The 18,675-nt window shown below is 29.7% G+C and overlaps 3 protein-coding genes across 7 annotated transcripts; 2 read left to right on the top strand and 1 right to left on the bottom strand.

The window, feature by feature from the left end:
- The first annotated feature begins 691 nt into the window (after positions 1–691).
- LOC100160021 (malate dehydrogenase, cytoplasmic) lies at positions 692–9,207 on the top strand. 3 transcript variants are annotated; one of them, XM_008187225.2, is made up of 10 exons: positions 692–968; positions 1,102–1,367; positions 3,253–3,442; positions 4,622–4,691; positions 4,774–5,031; positions 6,737–6,938; positions 7,028–7,313; positions 7,392–7,581; positions 8,514–8,738; positions 8,850–9,207. In XM_008187225.2, the coding sequence occupies exons 2-10, from the start codon at positions 1,277–1,279 to the stop codon at positions 8,979–8,981; spliced, it is 1,644 nt and encodes a 547-aa protein (XP_008185447.1). In that variant the 5' UTR covers positions 692–968; positions 1,102–1,276; the 3' UTR covers positions 8,982–9,207. The 3 variants fall into 3 exon arrangements, with proteins under 3 accessions (XP_008185447.1, XP_008185446.1, XP_001950712.2); XM_008187224.3 differs by having other exon boundaries at positions 812–1,014; XM_001950677.5 differs by having other exon boundaries at positions 812–1,367.
- LOC100162059 (actin-related protein 10) lies at positions 7,595–13,367 on the bottom strand. Of its 3 annotated transcripts, none has more exons than XM_001950933.5 (8): positions 13,049–13,367; positions 11,806–11,955; positions 11,618–11,726; positions 11,311–11,560; positions 11,016–11,230; positions 10,746–10,944; positions 10,560–10,681; positions 7,595–7,852 (listed from the first exon to the last, which is right to left on the bottom strand). In XM_001950933.5, exons 1-7 carry the CDS (start codon positions 13,117–13,119, stop codon positions 10,563–10,565), a joined length of 1,113 nt encoding a protein of 370 aa, XP_001950968.1. In that variant the 5' UTR covers positions 13,120–13,367; the 3' UTR covers positions 7,595–7,852; positions 10,560–10,562. The 3 variants fall into 3 exon arrangements, with proteins under 3 accessions (XP_001950968.1, XP_029342673.1, XP_016661877.1); XM_029486813.1 differs by lacking the exon at positions 13,049–13,367 and adding an exon at positions 12,089–12,107; XM_016806388.2 differs by lacking the exon at positions 7,595–7,852 and adding an exon at positions 10,142–10,291.
- A 264-nt stretch (positions 13,368–13,631) lies between these two features.
- On the top strand, positions 13,632–16,233 carry LOC100164114 (ER lumen protein-retaining receptor). Its single transcript, XM_001950852.5, has 5 exons — positions 13,632–14,190; positions 15,203–15,392; positions 15,474–15,543; positions 15,617–15,869; positions 15,968–16,233. The coding sequence occupies exons 1-5, from the start codon at positions 14,100–14,102 to the stop codon at positions 16,000–16,002; spliced, it is 639 nt and encodes a 212-aa protein (XP_001950887.1). The 5' UTR covers positions 13,632–14,099; the 3' UTR covers positions 16,003–16,233.
- Positions 16,234–18,675: the final 2,442 nt, after the last annotated feature.

Raw genomic sequence — 18,675 nt, 5'->3', positions numbered from 1 at the left:
TTTAAGTATTAAATTTGATATGTAAAAAAACAGTATTTTAGATTCTATGTATCATTGAATTCAGATTTAAAACTTCCATCACAATGACCTACACAACGACAAGGTCCACTTGACACTTATGCTATACAGCTGAGCGTAAGATGTTCTAGATCCATGCTTGCCATCAACTTTTTTAAAAAATGTTTAGCAATTGAAAATTCTTTGTAATCACTAATCCCCTTGCTGTATGAAATCCTTTCTCTCAGTGACCGAATGTCTAATCAGTACAAACTACTAATTGGCAATTTTCAATAAAATGTTTATCTGTTTTGATTTTGGTACAAAAATACATGAGATACATTGAATAAACCTGCCTCCTAAAATTACAAGAAAATAGTGTTAGGTTTAATAAATAATGACCTGCATGTACTCAAGTGAATATCTGAATAAATACAATTTTTTTGAAAAAATGTAGCGAAAAAGTAACGCGCTACATTTAAACAATAGCGTTATAAATAGCGAGCTACTTTTTTGGGAGGGGGGGTAGCAGTAGCGTTCCGATCACTGGTAATTCCTAATTTGAGCACTGCGCAAACGTCATAGTGTCATACATTATGCTCGCCAAACAACAACTAAAAACAAGGAATGCATATTTGACGCACAAATATTAAGTTTTGCGAGGCAACGTCCAATCGGGCACACACGATCATTGGCGTTCGCACACGGCGAGCACACATGGTACATCATCAACTTGTGCGTGCTCTCGTGTGGACGCGCCTTTACAATATCATCATATTTTCATATCATTCCTTCGCGTTCACATCGTCACGTCACACGACGTAATGCCCGAATGCCGCGTTAAGTGTTGTGAGTCGAGTTATTTACCAATAGTAAATAATAGAGCTTACGGACTGCCAGCTAGAGTCACTATTTTAAGCATTAAGTACAGCCGCATTGATAGGTTAGTGGTGATTCGTGACTCAAGAGTGGTGAGTTCTGATTGGTCACTACCATCGGCACCGACCGGTGTACGCAGTAAGTTATAGTGACTACTGTGGTGTTATCTCGCGTCTTCGTTCCCGTTGTGGCGGTAATGAGCATAATATTATATATTTTCCATAGTACCGAGGTGCGATTTGTGCGTAACTGCGTTACCTTCTATATTGGTAAATCGTTGGCTCAACCCTAATGCGCAAGAACGACATTTTTGTCGTCGTGAATCGTTTACTTGGTCACGGTCTCGTCGGGTCTGCTGGCCGACGCCATTTCGAAACGGTACAATTAGTCCAAAACCAACATGAACGCGTACAGAATTTGCGGCGACATGATTCACCTGTTCGCCATGCTACTGCTGCCGGTCGTGATGTGGAGAAGAAAATCTTGCGCCGGTAATAATATCAACCAAATAATAATTTTTTCGTGTTGTTATTATTACTATTATTATTATTGTTATTGTACCGTCGACGCGTCGTCGGTGTTATCATGGAACAAAATATGGTCGACGTTATCATTTTTACTTGGCTCCTTGCCGTGCCGGTCGCCGGCGCGAGACTGCGCAAGACGCAAATCCAATATCCATCGCCCGTCGCCCAGCTTTCGACATCTTTGTATTCCGTTTCCGTATTTACCTCCCGCCATGGGATATTTGCATACTGGTCTAAAATCTCAATTGTACCCATTACCATGGCTAATTCCCGTTGTCGTGTGCTCGAGGCTCGCCTATCCTCTGTATCGTATTTAAAATGTATTATTTACTGTTGCGTGTGCAATATAAATATTTGAGTATGGTCCATGCATATGTTATTATGATCGATATACATTTTATTCATATTTTTTTTTTTTTAGATTGTAAGAATTAATAATATCAATCGTCGACAATACTCTAATGTAGTTAATGTAGGGACAAATTTTGAATATTCATGACTCATGATAATATATAAATACTATACAACCATTAAATAATTATATTGTTATAATTATAAAAATTCTAAAAGTTCCAAAAAATCAGAATTTGAAATATTGGGGGTCAGAGCATGCTAAAACACAACTAAATAGTAAATATAACTTAAACTTATAATTTTTTTTTTCTTTTATTACCTACCTTATTTAATATTTATATTTCCTAGATTATAGACTCATGAGCTGAATGATTTTTGTATAAAGACTAAATATTTAAATTGTGTTTATGTCTATATTGTATATTATATATGTTATATTACATTATACATGTATTTTTATATTTTAATAGCAAATTGTATTCTTTAATGTTAAGTTAAAGGTATTAAACCCTTTTTAAACTTTACTACTTTAGGTATACCTACAGTATCTAAATATCTAATGTAAATCTATATTGGGTAATGTTTTTTAATATAAATAACATAGTATGGTGGCAACAAACTAATACTGTCGGAGTTTACACAGTTCATTGTATCCAGTTCGCCTCATAATACACTATGTATATTGTATATATATTAATCAAGACAAACAATGAAAAGCAGCTAACTGGATACAGCGTTGTATGATGGTCGGTAGAATTTTAAATTCATGCTGATCAAATATTGATTTTTTGGAAACTAAGTCTAACTATTATCTTTAAAAATAAAGCTCGGTGGTATTTTTAAATAATTGTTTTTGGTAAATAATAAATACTTATAGGATGTTTTATCTTCCATCTACCTTTTTTTGTTTTTTTGGCCTAATACAGGCCATTTAGGTCCATTGCTGCAGCCCGCAAGTACCGCTTCTTTCCAACGTTCTCTGTCATTAGCCATCTCTTCTGGATTCTCTACTCCTATCTATATGGTATCTATGCCATATAAAAGGCAAATTACATGCCTGAGATTTATAGAATAAAATAATACCCTATTGATTTTAATGATTTGAGAAAGGTTTAAATAATGGTTTGAACCAATGAACTATTTATTTTAGGACAGCTACTTACTTACCCGCTGTTATTAATATTAAAATCATAATTTCATAGTTGTTTATTTCTGCTTGAAATTTGTTACACATGAGAAAAAAGTTACTTATTAGTTATTACTGTCCATCTCGGTTTCATTTATTCCCAACAATAATGCCGTGTAATATAATAATATAATATAATAACTATAGTCATACAAAAAATAATTCTATTATGTTTGTGGTAGTATACTGGGCAGTTCATTGTTTAATGTTTTTTACTTTTATAACTATTCAATATTCACTAATAACAAACTCACAATATGAAAAGGATAAATAATACCTATTTAATTATAATATTATGTTTTGTTACAGGTATTTCGGCAAAATCTCAAATACTTTTTGCAATTGTTTTCACAACAAGATATATTGATTTATTCATAGTTTTTATATCTTTATACAACAGTTTTATGAAAGTTGTGTTTCTATCATCGACATATGGAACATTATACTTGATGTTTTATACATTTAAGACAACATACGATTACAAATATGATCGCATTAGGTAAATAAGTATTTAATTAATAAAATAAATTTAAGGCCAAAATACAGTTTTCCACACTCACATTAGTTTTGATTGTTAATGTATTTTGATTATCTTTATTAGGAATAATAAATTACTTGCCAAAGTCCATGCCAAGACAAGGGCTTGCGTTTGACGATTTTATACAGATTTAATTTTTTTTTAATTTACTAAGGTTTAAAAATTACATTTAACTTAACTTAATTAGAAATCGTTACACCTCCTTCATGTTTTCATATATTTATTATAATATATTCTGTTAAGCTGCGTTTTTTTATACTGATCACAGATTACAGTGAGTTATTGACTTAAGGGGATGTTACAATGACATTTGTTGTCTCCATCTTACAAGTGCGTAACATAGTAAATTTTACGCTCAGCAGAACACTTTTATCTCAGTTAGTTTAAAAATTAGAGTGAATTGACCTCTTATACAATTTAAAGGTAAGATTATTATCTAGATAATGACATAGGCTTTTTATTATATTTTAATTTTAAAGCGGGTTATGAGTATTTTAAGATGTACAGACAGTTTACAGTTTTAAAATACACATAACGCGCTTTAAAATTAATAATATAATAAAAAGCCTATGTCCTTTTCTTGATAATAGTCTTACCTTTAAAACTTATAAAAGCTCAATTCGCTCTAATTTTTTAAACTAACGGAGATAAATGTGTTCTGCTTACCGTAAAAGTTGCTATGTTACGCACTTGTAAGACAGAGACAACAAATGTCACTGTAACGTGCCCTTAACTTCAAATGCTATAGTGCCTACCTGAGAAAATTTTATATTTTTTTACATAGCTGTATAATATATTGAATTGACCCCCAAGTTAAAATTAATTTCAACAATCTACATCAGCAGTATCTATAGCACAATTTGTATTTAATGTGTTATGTGTACACACAATCAGTTTATAAATTATTAGTTAGCTTATGTCACTTTGAGTTTATACAATAAATATAATATATGAAAATCATTAATTAAATTCAGCAGCATCTAATACAAAGTAGTTGTTGTCACACTTAAATACATTATTATGTAGCTTGGAAAGCTCCGAAAAAAATTAATTTCCCCTATGGTAAGCTACGGAATTAATTTTATTCCTTCCAATGTATTCTTATATCTACACAAAGTCAGTTAAAGTTTTTTTTTTTAGAATCCTGTATTTAACTGTACCAGCATTGTTTCTATCATTTTTCATTGCACATGTCTATACTATAATAGAGGTTAGTTTATTGATTTATAAATATAAATTATAATTTATATAATATATATGTGTGAAATGACTAATGCTATTTTGAATTCTAGTTATTATGGACGTTCAGTATTGTTTTGGAATCAGTAGCAATTGTACCACAATTGCTTATGTTGTCAAGAACTAGCAAAGACAAATCTATTATTTCACACTATTTATTTGCTCTGGGCTCTTACAAAGCATTGTATATACTTAATTGGATTTACTGTTATAATGAAAGCAATTTCTACGACCCAATTGTAATTTTTGCTGGAATTGTAGAAACCATCATCACATTTTGTGGTTACTTTTCAATCTTCATCGAACCTAAAGTATATCTAGTATTAATATTTGTGCGTTTATTCATACCACAATTTAAAAAATATACCTACTATTTAATATTTTTTTCAAGATGTATGTGTTTTAATTTTATTCAAACAACTAACAAGGCATTATTATTGTCTATCGATTAAAATCTTCATTAATTACATTTTTATACATATCTAAATAATAAGAGCTGGACAAGTTAATGATTTTTTTTTAAACTCAGTTAAGTAAATATGCACCAATAACAAAAAGTTAAAACTTAAAAGTTAATTTAATTATAGGTTAACTCAGTTGAGTTAAAAGTTAATACAAAGTTGAAAAAAAGTTAATTTGTTTATACAACGCTAGAGTACTTAATTTTTTTCCAACCCAAAACTAAATTATAGACAATAGTGTTTATACTTTATACAGTATTTCCATATTAGTTAGATTCAAATGATATACATTTTTAATTTGAACAATTCACAGTAAATATTTTTTGACATGAAAACGAAATAGACTGAATTAGTGAAATATAATAAAATAAAAAACAAAATAAATTAACTTAACTTATTTCTTGAAATGAAAAATTAACTCGTTAATTTCACGTTAATTAAAAAATAAATTTAGTAAGTTAACAGTTAAGTTAAAAAGTTAATATAAAATTAACTTTTTAACTTAACTTTAACTTTTTAACTCGTTAATGCCCAGCCTTGTAAATAATGATTACCATCTTTACATATATTATTTATTTTGTTTTATTGTTGGACGGAACCAATAATTTCCTAAAATTTTGTCTATATCCAATACCAATGATACTTACCTAATAATAATTAATTATAAAGTTATAAAGTTGCTTGTATAAATTATTATATAAAACTATTTTTTTTTACTTCAGCGTCAGTGGTATTTGGTACACATGTACGGTAAAGATGGTACTTAAATGATACATTTATCACATAAGTGAGAAGGTACCGAAAATTGTTGTAATTTTAGTTTGCATAATTAATAATTGTTGCCAACTCAATGGGCCAAAATAATTACATCATTATACATTTTATTTTATTCTGAACATTTTTTATTAGGTACCGCTATCCGCTGAAATTTATTTCATTTTAACATAATAATATTAAGGGGATGTGGTACCCGCATGAGTTGTTTCCGTCTTACAAGTGCGTAAAAGAAAATTTTACGTTAGTTCTAATCTAATGGTGAGATTATTATCTAGGCAATCTCATAGGCTTTTTATTATATTTTAATTTTAAAGCGAGTTATGACTATGTTAAAATAGTAAATTGTTTGTACATCTTAAAATACGGCGCTACACGTGTTCTGTTGAACGTACAATTTGCTATGTGTAACATTTGTAAGAATGAGACAATAGATGCGGATATCACATCCTCTTAATGGATTAATGCATAAAATAATAAAATATAAAATCCACTCAAAGTTTTAAGTAATGTTATGTATGTTGTGTATATGTTAATAAATTCTACATTTTATCTGTTAAAGATTTAAAATTTGAAAGAAATGTTCTTATTATTTTTTGAATTTTCTTAAGATGTAGGTAATAATTATTATTATTTACTTAGAATATTTTATTGGCATTGACATAATAAGGTCAATATTTACCTTATGTCTATTATGATAAAATATACTTAACTTTTTTAATTAAAGCGGGTTTCATAAAATTTTAATTTTGTCATTATTACATTTTTTTTTTTTTATTAGGCTAAAAGTGGACCAATCCGAGTAGTTGTAACAGATGCTGCTGGTCAACTTGCCTACTCTTTGATATTCAAGATTGCTAATGGTGAAGTATTTGGAACTCAACAACAAGTAATTTTACATCTTATAGACGAACCTTCTGCAATGGAAGTTCTTGAAGGTGTATGCATGGAAATAGATGATCTAGCTTTACCTTTAGTCCAAGGTTTGATAAGTTTGAATATATTATTTATGAATACCTATTGAAATAGAAATTTGCTTGCTATATATTTTTTTTTTATGATATATCTATAGGTTATGTGAAAACAACCAAATTAGAAGTAGCATTTAAAAATGTCGATGCTGCTTTTTTGTTGGGTACAATGCCAAATAATGAAAGTAAAGAAAAAAAAGACTTTCTGTCATCTAATGTAAATACATTCAAATTATTAGGTGAAGCTTTAGACAAATTTGCAAGTAAAGATGTTAAAGTTTTGGTGGTTGGAAATCCAGCCAACACTAATGCTTTAATATGCTCTTTAAATGCTCCTTCCATACCCAAGGAGAACTTTACTGCTATGACTAGACTTGATCAAAACCGGTATATAATTTGTGTAATTATTACATAAATTAATTATCATATAATTTTTAATGTTAAATAAACACTGCTCTATTACAGAGCCCAATCTGCTATTGCTATATATCTTGGACTATGTGTAAGCAATATAAAAAATGTTACAATTTGGGGTAATCAATCATCAACTCAATTCCCAGATGTATTCAATGCATCAGTACAATCATGTGATAGCTCAACAAGTGTATATGATGTCATCAAGGATACACAATGGCTTGAAGATGACTTTATTAAGGTAAACAATCCTATTGAATTTGGGTAATGTGTATTAATTATTTAATTTAAACAAATATTTTAATTATGATATTAGTAATAAATAACAGTTATATATGTTATTGCTAAGGCTCAGAAGCCTAAATATACAAAAAATATATAGAAATGTACTAATTATTATTTATAAACAATGTTATCATATTAGTTCAATATTAAATCAATTGTTTTATAAAATAAATGAAAAAGAAGATCTTGTTGAAACTCGTAGCCGATTGGTGATGTTGATTATGGAACTGAAAAAATATTATCGGTTAATAGTATTAATCAAAAGATATTTTCAATATTTGTGAAATTGTATACAAAGAAATACAAATCATAATATAAAGTTATAAAAACATAAATTTTTTCAGAAAAAATTAAATATGCATAAATAATATGAATTATTTGCACAAAAATAAAGAAATGCGAATTTATTTTTAACATTGATAAAATATGCCAAATATGCATTCTACAGTTTTGTTATTTAAATTTGACATTGTATAGATTACTATACTCTGTTCAAAATGAGATCAGACCTCGGCGGCGACCAGTTTTCGTCGGGCGGCGGTCAGACATATGGTCAGACGCCGTCCCCACTACGGCGACGCGTTGGGCGTTGCCACGGAACAAAACCACGCCCATGCGCACAACTTGGCCGCCGAGGTCCGATCACATTTTGAACAGAGTATAGCTTGATCGGCTATAGATTAAGAGAATATATAAAAATATGCAATTCTTACAACTTTTGAGCCCTATTATTACCTTGAAAATATGTATTAACTCTTTTGAAATAATTGGCTTTAGTAAAAATAAAATAATTTCATCACTAGGTTACTAAGTCAAAAAGGTTAAGGTACAAAATTTCTCAATTCAAACAACTTAATTAATTATAAATTATAATTAATTTAAATTTAGATTATTCAAACTAGGGAAGCAGCTGTCATTCAAGCTAGAAAAAAGTTGTCAGCTATGTCTGCTGCAAAAGCGGCTGTTGATCACATGCATGACTGGTGGTTTGGAACTGCTGATGGGACCTGGGTTTCAATGGGAATTATATCTGATGGTTCATATGGGGTGCCAAAAGATTTGATTTACTCTATGCCAGTAACGATTTATAAAAAACAATGGACAATTGTGCAGGTACAGCATTATGAAGAAATGTTTTGTTTTATTTTTAGAGTTTAATAGCTTATTAATTGTAGGCTTTTTAAATTTAAATTTTGGATATAATTAACCATACTATTTTTTAAGGGTCTGAAAATAACTAGTATTGCAAAGAACAAATTGGATTTGGCTGCTAAAGAACTGCTCTATGAAAAAGAAGAGGCTTTGGAAGTTTGCAATCCCAGTTGTGTGCTACTTTTGCCAGACTGTAAAACCTGAATACTATAGTTTGGACAGTTTTCAGCATTGAATATTATGCAGGAACGTGTTTTGGAATTATTTTTATGTTTTTAGAAATGCATTTATTCGATGAAAGAAAATTAGGTCTTAAAATAATGTATCATATTATAATTATTCCCGAGCTTAACAATTTAGGATAAAATAATAAAATTCCAATAAATACCCAAGCATATAATAAATACAATGTATACAATGTATGCTGGCATGGTTTGGTGTTTTTTTTTTAAATACTCATAATTACTACTTTTCAAATTTAGTGAATGACCCAGTGGCGCAACCAATCTATATAAAGTTGGCGTTTTTACTTCAATTTTAAAATCAGAATTTTCTTTTTTTAAGAAATTATGATGAAGTCGAAAAATCTTTTCGTGCAATATGTAAATCAGTATTTTTTATAGATTGTGGTGCGCATATATATGGTGCGTGGTGGCAGATATAAAACAGTATAGTCCAAAATTTAAAAAAAAAACCTTTATTGACATCAGCTGCATTTAATTTTTATTAGTTAGGTTTAGAGTAACTTATATATAAATTTAGGTATGCATAATCTTAATTAATCAAATATCAACCATCAGTGTCAAAATAAAATTGATTTTGTGTACCAGGTTGTAGGTACTGACTGCTAATATAGTACTACCTAGGTATGTAAAAAATAATTTATTATTTTATTTTTTATTAAGTATCCCGTATTTTTATTTAATTTCTTTGGCCACTATATTATACTCCATGCCACGAGAGAAGTAACCCGTTTCCCGATCAAATCCTAGCACCCCCCCCCCCCCTCGTTGACATGTCAACGTTGCACAATCATGACTGTCGGCAACATTATATAGTAATACTATAGTTTGTATCATGTTGTAAAGTGGGGGAAACGGGGCGTCGGAACGTTCGCTGCTATCAGTCTGTATGCGCGTTGCAGATAACTTCTTTCGTGGCATGGAGTATAGCTGCTCTAAATTTTCATTTTGACGTCAGTAGGTATAATATCTGAATTATAAATATGTTACCTAGCTAATTCAAAACGTTGTTTAGATTTTATATTATGAATAAAATTACTTTACTTTTTTTTGTAATTACAAAAATATTAATATAGGTATATTATGTATTTTCTTAAATTCTAAAATCTTATTAGACATTGATTATTTTTTCATGAAAAATGTATTGTATGTATACAGATTATAGATATCAGATTTTTTCTTAGTCAATGGTTAAAATGTCTATACTATGTTCCATCGAGTATGGACTCCCCCCCCCTTGAAAAAATTCTGGTTGCGCCACTGAAATGACCACTAAAAAATTAAACAATATCAGTTATCTTTTTTTTTTTTCAAGTTATTTTTAAGTTAGTAATTTATTGTTTCTAACATTTAGGGCCAGTATTACTATCTCCTGTTAAATTTAACCGACTCCTAACCGGCCGAATTCGGCTGGTAATAAAATCTGTTATCAGCCGGTTAAGCGTAATCGAAGCATACCGTAATACTGGCCCTTAGTATAAGAAATTTATTACAAAAAAAATAATACATATATATTTATTAAGAAAGGTGCAGTTATTACAATTTATTCAGTTTTTTGCCTGGTGAATGTTGTGGGCCAGTCTGGAACATAGTTTTCATTTATATAATTTTCCCTTGTTTGTGAAACTATGTTCAAATTATTTGTGCTTCCAAATATTGATCCTGTTGAAAAAAAAACCACAATATTATGATCAATTGTTAAAAAAATGTTTATTTAGGTATTAACCTCCAAGCCACGCAATATAATTTTCATAAGCAGGTGCTACATGAAATTTGAATTTTGTGATTTTTAAATTGTTATACTTGGAACATTTAAGTTTTTCTACAAGTTCTTCTTTTAATCTTGACATGAAACCTTTAGCCATCACTGTGCCACCTATAAGAACAATGTTTTCTGCAAGCTTTAATCGGATATCCACATTACTCTGTAATCAAAAATAATTAGATTATATAAGGCAAACTTTTAATAATATAAAAATATAGGTAATTTACAAACATTAATTATAGTTTCAAGTATCATAGTAGTGATAGACATTTCATCAATGTTTTCTTCAAATAATACATCATGGACTGTTTCCCTAATATCTCCAGATATTGTTATGGATCTTTCTCCATTTATATGATATTCAACATCAGAAGTTTTAGGCTCAACACTTTGACCTGTGGCTAAAATTTTGCTACGTTTTAATGTAGTCACAAAACAGCATCTAGCTGAATAAAAATTGCATCAAATAAATAATAAATTAATAAAAAATATTATGATAATAACACAAAATATATTTATCCAGTACCTTTAATATCTTCAGCAATACTGTCAATCGATTCATCAGATAATTGACCTATATCAATACGAGTTTTGATTTGATTTTCTACCGCTTGTCCTGCCAATGGCATTGCTTGCCACAGACGTAGAATAGGTACTCCTTCACATACTGGTATAAGAATAACTTCTTTGTATCCTACATCAAGTACTAGACCGGTAGAAATTCCAAGTGTAAACAAAGAAGCACAATGTGATGGGACAAAACATAGAGATGTAACCTGCATTAAAATACCATATTTTATCATATCATTCTGTTATAAACTATAGTACCTTACTTCGTAAGTAATAAACAACACTTTAGCAAGTATTTCTTTAAATATTGTTGGTGATAATAATGACTCAACAATTATTACTTTTTTATCTTTAGGTGCCACTAGCGCATATCTGGAAAATACAAACAATTTTGTTTTGCTGCTGGTTTATAATAATTACACATTGTTAAAAAATTTAAATATATTTTTACTTGTAAAATAACATATGTATGAAGTTTGTCAAAGCTAACATAAGTGTTTGTTCATCTTTACATTTATATATGTCAGGAATAGATGTACCATCTATTTCACAACAAGTAGGTATAATACATCTAGGCGAATGTTCGGTAGCAAATCCAAATCTGAAAAATGGCAAAATGTATGCAATTAGTACTTAATAAGGTGATGTGGAGTATGAATACAACGAACAGGAGTGGAATATAAACGTATGTTTAAAATTTCAGTTACAAAAATATGAGTTTAATTATTATTTACTTATTTATTTAAGTAAATATCAACGCCCCGGGCCGGATTAGCCCGGCAAGTTAACGAGTAAAACTCCGTGGGCCGCGACAATTCTGGGCCATTGAAGTCATGAGGGACCGCGCTGACTGAAAATATGATAAAAGTTGAAGTAATGAAGACTTTAAAATAATAAAACTATGCACGGAATAAGAATGTGTGTATATATATACCCAGTTTGTAAGTGGGCTTTTAAGGTACGGAAAACTCGGTGGGCCGATTTTGTCCAATCCGGCCCTGTCAACGCCTTATAGACATAAGTACAGTACAGATTCAGATAATACATAAAAATACAAGGTAAAAAGAGAAAAATCTTACAAAACTATCAAGAATAAGTTAAGATAAATATTAACTAATATAATTTTTGAATTAGAGAAGGCAAAGAATCGTAAAAATATAAATTTTTGACAAATTAATAAGAGTGTGACAAGCGCGATCAAGAGAGGCTGTGTATCTGTAGACGACTGTAGTTACCAGTAAGTGGATTAAAGTTTTGTTTTAAAAGTTTGAGGGTTTCTTGAGTAAAAAGAAGGAACGGCCAATGATAATTTAGGAAGGAAATCTGGAGCATTAATATTGTTATTCAATAATTTATAAATAAAGGTTGCCAAACTAAACTTGTCTTTCAGTAAGAGGTTTAAAATTTCATGGGTTTGCATCGTAACGAAATGATCTAATTTTTGAGAATTTGTTTTATACTTAATTTAATCGATTAATATTGGATATTTTAAAGGGTAATCATATAACAGTAGCGTATTCAAGCACCGAACCAACTAGTGACATATAAAGGGTGTTTAATTCATAAATGTTAGAGAAACCAGTAGTGTTGCGATGAAAGAAATGTTGTGTTTATTAAAATAATATATCCATCATGTAAGTGTATCATAGATACAGAGATTCTGATTGAGTTCCGAATTTCGTGTTAACACTCACTTTGTGTACTTGGTTCCAATATCGATGACAATACATTGTTTTTCTGGCAAAAAGTCCGATTCGATTTTCATTGTTTTAACGAACACGACAATTTTATTCCAATTACAATATGTAGTTGAATCGCATAGAAAAACTGAATAGGTCGTCGGACGACTGTATTGTTAGAATTTGTACGTAGACTAGAATATTGTAAGTTGTAACATCAAAGTTCAAAGTCTTAATAGTTTTGCCCATAGAATAGTATATTATACTGGTATTACAGCAGTATAAGGTCTACGAGTAATGAGTATATTATGACTGTGAATTTGTAAAATTTTAATGTCGTATTCGTGATAGTGACACTATCGTTCTGTTATCACAACGATTCAATGTTTTGTTTATTAGTCGTGATAGCACGGCCGCTGCGAGACAGTGTGGTCTGCAAGCGAGATTCACGCCAAAATTGCTTCGCGTAGCTCGTAGCTGGCTGCAGTGGACCGGCACGCAGGCAATTATGGTGCGCCGGCGCGCGACGTCGCTCGTACCAACAACAATAATAATAATAATAATATGATATACATGTAATATATATATGTGTCAGCCGTTCAGTGGGTATACATTCTGTAGGACTCTGCGGTATCAATTAACTATGAAAAAAACGCCGGCCACGTCATTCCACCATAGCGACCGCGTTATCTCGTCGCGTATTCCATTTTCCGTACAAACGTTTCCTCTGCTATTATTATTATTATTATAATACTCGTCGACAGTCTTAAAGAGGTTTTCGGTACGCGGGTTCGCGTTATTACGACTGTTGTCTGCGTTCGATCAAGAGATATCTTATCTTTTGCTTCCCACCCACTTCGCGATCGGCCGTTTTTTACACGTCCGAAATTCGCGTCTTCTGAGAAGTAGCTGACCGTTCTGACTTTCCGAGACGGTGTCTGAAACCACCCGGCCCGGTCACGCCAACGACGAGGGGTAGTGAACCACACACCGCACACACCTGCAACGATTCGTCGCCGTTTTAGTTTTTCGAGACGGTGCCCACCGCCGTCAGCCAGTAACCGAGATGAACATATTCAGACTTTGCGGTGACCTGTCACATCTGCTGGCCATCCTGCTGTTGCTCGTAAAGATATGGAAGACGCGATCTTGCGCCGGTAACTCTACGCGATAATGTTATTGATCGATACTTAGGCACTGGTCGCTCATCCCCTGTAACCGATTGGAGATCCGTCAAAAATAAAATACATCCTTGCACCAACGGCATGGTGTTCAAATATCCGAGTGCCAATACTATTTTCACACCGGTTGTTGTTATCTAACTAATTTTTAGCAGCAGTAGGATAATATGCATGTAACGCCTCCCTGGCTAGTGGCTGGCGCGAGTCTGGGTGTGCAGCATCTGGGTCCAAAGACTATGCCCGAGTTAGCAGCCGCCAGTGACCGACATAAATGGTACCTGTACTAGGTATCTATAAGATCCGAGGGATGATACAAATGAGTTTTGCTTATTGTCTTCGATAGTCTTATTACAAGCAAAACATATATATAATATATTAACATCAACTTAATATTTGCATCAGTTATTACGCCTAATGTCCATATTAACGGCCATTTCATACCTGCCTACTTGTTGAAATTAACATTAACATTCAATTATCTACCTACAATCTATAACTCTTTGTTTTTATTTCTATTTTATTTGGGTAACATATTATATTTTACATAATATTATTTTAAAATATTATTTTAGACCTACCTACCTAATATGGTTCTGTTTTTTAATTTTTTTAATATACCTAATATGTAATTTATTTATAAGTTATATCAATATTATTATTTAGGTATTATAGATAAGTACATCAAACATTATTTTAAAAATGTACGACTATGAAGGATACATTTTATCATACCACCTAATAGGTATTATAGTTTTTGATTAGAAAAAAATTATGTGCATATTATTTTAAATGGTTTGAACAAGTATTAAATCTCTATTACAATTTTTTTCTATTTAATTTCAAGACATGAAAACCATTAAATGATACGACCAGTGTCTTAACACCTACTTATCTATTTATTTTTATTTTTAAAATATAACATTTATCTAGCGATTTTAAATTAAAATAAATTTAACCCGAAGTATTAATATATTTGTTTTTATTACAGGTATTTCAGGAAAATCTCAAATTCTCTTTGCAATTGTTTATACGACAAGATATCTAGATTTATTCACAAGTTTTGTATCCGTATATAACAGTTTTATGAAGATAGTGTTCCTATCAGCGTCATATGGAACATTATATTTAATGTTCTTTAAATTTAAGCCAACGTACGACCATAACCACGATAGCTTTAGGTATTTAATATGTTTAATTTAAATATGCAAATTATTTTTGTATATAATATATCTAAAAACCTATATACATTTTTTTTTCAGAATTTTGTACTTAATCATACCATCGTTGGTGCTTTCATTTGTCATCGTTCATGTTTACACTGTGATGGAGGTTAGTATTTAAATATAAATATACTGTCTGCATACAAATAACCTCGCAAATAACATGTTATATATAATTTTAGATTTTATGGACATACAGTATTTATTTGGAAGCAGTAGCAATTATGCCACAATTATTTATGGTATCTAGAACCGGCGAAGCTGAGACTATTACTTCTCACTATTTGTTTGCACTGGGTTCTTACAGAGCACTGTATATATTGAATTGGATTTACCGTTATTATACGGAAGATTTTCTTGATATGATTGTAATTATTGCTGGAATTGTGCAAACCATCTTATATTGTGACTTCTTTTATCTCTATATAACCAAAGGTAAATATAACTAATATGGATTCAAGTTTATTATTTATATAAATCTAAATATGATGTTATAGTTATTTATTTTTAATTATTATTGTTTTATTTTTCAGTTTTAAAAGGTAAACGACTGTCCTTACCCGTCTAAACATGGAAGGAAATCCTCAGACCAAAGTGTCAGTATAAAACAGACTATTTACACATTATGTCATGTCATATGATTTTTTTTTTTGTACATAAATAAATAGCATACATTTTTTTTTGAGATGTTACAGTAGGTCATTGGATACCTTATAAATACGAGATATATTTTATTTTAGTCCTAAACTTAAATTATTTGGGATAATTATACCAACATATTATCAATTATGATAACAAATTTTCTGTTTTCTTTTTTATAGCACAATATTTTCAATATACAATTATATGTATATTTGTAAATATATATATATATGCTTATATTTATTACATTTAATTTATATTTTAAAGATCCTTATTAAAAAAAAAAAGGAAATCCACATTTTATTATTTATTTAAATTATTAATGTTTTTGTGTAAATCAAATGAGGTATGTTTTCAATTTTTTTTTATTGTATTAACATAATTTTGTTTTATTTATTAAACAAATTCCTCTTTAATTTATAATAATTATGTTATTAAAATCATAAAGTTTTATTAAATATATGTATTTCCCCAAACTGTTAATATTTGTTAATCTAAGTTACTGAATTTATTAAAATGAATTTTGAAATATTTGTAAATATGTTATTTTTGTAGTCTTCAAAATATGTTTTATATAACTACGGTTGAAATTTGACAATTCAAAATATAAATATTGAAATATTTAATATTCTATAGACTATCAATGATAACTATACTTTATGCTGCAGCATCAAAATTCAAAATTTTGAAAAAATTAACTTTTGGGTAGAAGTTTTACTGTACATAACTTAATTTATAATTAAAATGGTTATAAATTATTTGTCAGACATTTTAGTATCAAAATTGATAATATGTTAACTTATAAGAAAATAGTAAATTAGTGAACACACATTACTAGTAATTACTAATTTGTTAGTTTTCTTATGACTCCCAATCGTATTATTGATAATAATAAAATATTGTAAAATGTTTATTGTGTTTAAAGAAAAAAGAAAATATTTGATCATCCATTATACTACTTTATTAATTAATTTCAATTTAAAAATAAAAAAAAGATTTATACTTATGAATTAGTTTGTATATGATCATAGAACTATGATAAACTATAAAGAGGATCTTCTGGACTACCCACTATTATGATACACAGTTGTTACGGTATACCTACATCGGGTAGTTTAAGGGGATAGAAACATTTTGAGTTAACAATATTCAATAAGCATAAGTCTCCTTATTTAATTTAAAAAAAAAAAATTAACTTAATTTTGTCTGAAACAGTCCATATACGATATACCACAGTTTATTTCCGAAAAATCTTTTTAAAATATGTTTTGGAACAATAGTCTGTAAGTTCACGAACACTGTACACTTCAGTGTATTCAGGCACACTGTAATTCAGCGTAATAATTATATTTAAAAAACCGGTTTTATACAATATTTTCTGGTTTCCGTTAAGGTCAATGTCCTGCGTAAAAACAACTATAAACACGTATGACGTAGGTACGGAAATATAAAGTAGTATTTTTACGACTATAAAGGATTATTGGATTTGGTATTACGGTACCTACTACCTTGTAATAATAAAATTATCATTGGTTCGTAACGTCTTTAAATTGATAAGTAAATATTTAAAAACTATGTGCAATATGTTTAGTTACCCTACCCGGAAGTTGCGATTTCGATCCCAATAAAAGAGTGGGGGGGGGGGGGATGGGTTAAAACCAGTGTTTGGCAAGTTCCTTATAAAAAGGAATTTGTTCCGTTCCTCGTTCCTTAAAAAAAATAATTCGTTCCTTTGGAAAATGAACGAGTTATTTTTTGATAGTTCGAAATAAAATAAAAAGGTGGGCAAGTGGATGTCGCTCTGCTGTATAGTCGGTTACAAGTGGGTCACTGTAATGGATGGAGTAAAATTTGAATTCAATGATATAATATCATTGTATAAGAAAAACGGTTCTGATCGAAGACGGCCAGTCAGCCTATGATATTACTATATGTAATTTAATGATATTATTGTGAATAAAGTCATTTATATATTTACCTATTTACGTAGACCCCTGTTTTAAATTTTTCAATCCTTAAAGCTATAAAAGTTGAACATTTTATAAATTTTTAACTACAAAATAATTATTATATTTTAAATTTGATAAATTTTGTCAAATTCGAACTTTAAATGCTTATAAAAAAAAAAATTAATGTATATATAATATTTTTCAAGTAGGTACTATTGTAACAATAAATCAGGAGCCTTGCATTAAATGTTCACGCATTTTTACCCAACAAATACAATTTTATTGATATTTATAGAAAAAAAAAAAAAAACATAAAATTGAATACTGACAGTTCCCGTCAGAAGTGTGTTTAACGAGGGGCAAAGGGGCATTTGCCTCCGGCGGCAAAATTTTAAAATATTTCATAGGCGGCATTTTTCAAAAATTTTTTTGGTTTTTTGTAGGTAATCATTTAAATCAATTTTTCCATTATTTCAAAATTTCCAATTTTATTAAATTTACTATACAGTTTATGTTAAAAGAATATTTAAATATTATAAATCTCAATTACTTATATTATACCGCATTACGGCTAAACATAAGATCTTATTCGAATGATTGCAATATCAACACGCATTAATGCGTAAACACAGTCGAGACTCGACGGACGA

This window comes from Acyrthosiphon pisum, chromosome A1, assembly GCF_005508785.2.
Source record: "Acyrthosiphon pisum isolate AL4f chromosome A1, pea_aphid_22Mar2018_4r6ur, whole genome shotgun sequence".
In the NCBI taxonomy this organism is placed as follows: Eukaryota; Metazoa; Arthropoda; class Insecta; order Hemiptera; family Aphididae; genus Acyrthosiphon; species Acyrthosiphon pisum.
The sequence above is the reverse complement of the archived record's forward strand: the minus strand, read 5'-3'. Positions and strand labels throughout refer to the sequence as shown.

What these genes read in the sequence shown, in the direction of transcription:
- LOC100164114 (XM_001950852.5), top strand. Translation starts at nt 14,100, where the DNA reads ATGAACATATTCAGACTTTGCGGTGACCTGTCACATCTGCTGGCCATC. An exon ending in GAAGACGCGATCTTGCGCCG is followed by an intron (nt 14,191 to 15,202) that starts GTAACTCTACGC and finishes TTTTTATTACAG; the next exon opens with GTATTTCAGGAAAATCTCAA. An exon ending in TTATCTCTATATAACCAAAG is followed by an intron (nt 15,870 to 15,967) that starts GTAAATATAACT and finishes TTTATTTTTCAG; the next exon opens with TTTTAAAAGGTAAACGACTG.
- LOC100160021 (XM_008187225.2), top strand. Translation starts at nt 1,277, where the DNA reads ATGAACGCGTACAGAATTTGCGGCGACATGATTCACCTGTTCGCCATG. An exon ending in CAATCTTCATCGAACCTAAA is followed by an intron (nt 5,032 to 6,736) that starts GTATATCTAGTA and finishes TTTTTTTATTAG; the next exon opens with GCTAAAAGTGGACCAATCCG. An exon ending in AACAATGGACAATTGTGCAG is followed by an intron (nt 8,739 to 8,849) that starts GTACAGCATTAT and finishes CTATTTTTTAAG; the next exon opens with GGTCTGAAAATAACTAGTAT.
- LOC100162059 (XM_001950933.5), bottom strand. Translation starts at nt 13,119, where the DNA reads ATGAAAATCGAATCGGACTTTTTGCCAGAAAAACAATGTATTGTCATC. An exon ending in TGTTGTTTATTACTTACGAA is followed by an intron (nt 11,561 to 11,617) that starts GTAAGGTACTAT and finishes ATTTTAATGCAG; the next exon opens with GTTACATCTCTATGTTTTGT. An exon ending in TACTTGAAACTATAATTAAT is followed by an intron (nt 10,945 to 11,015) that starts GTTTGTAAATTA and finishes TTTTGATTACAG; the next exon opens with AGTAATGTGGATATCCGATT.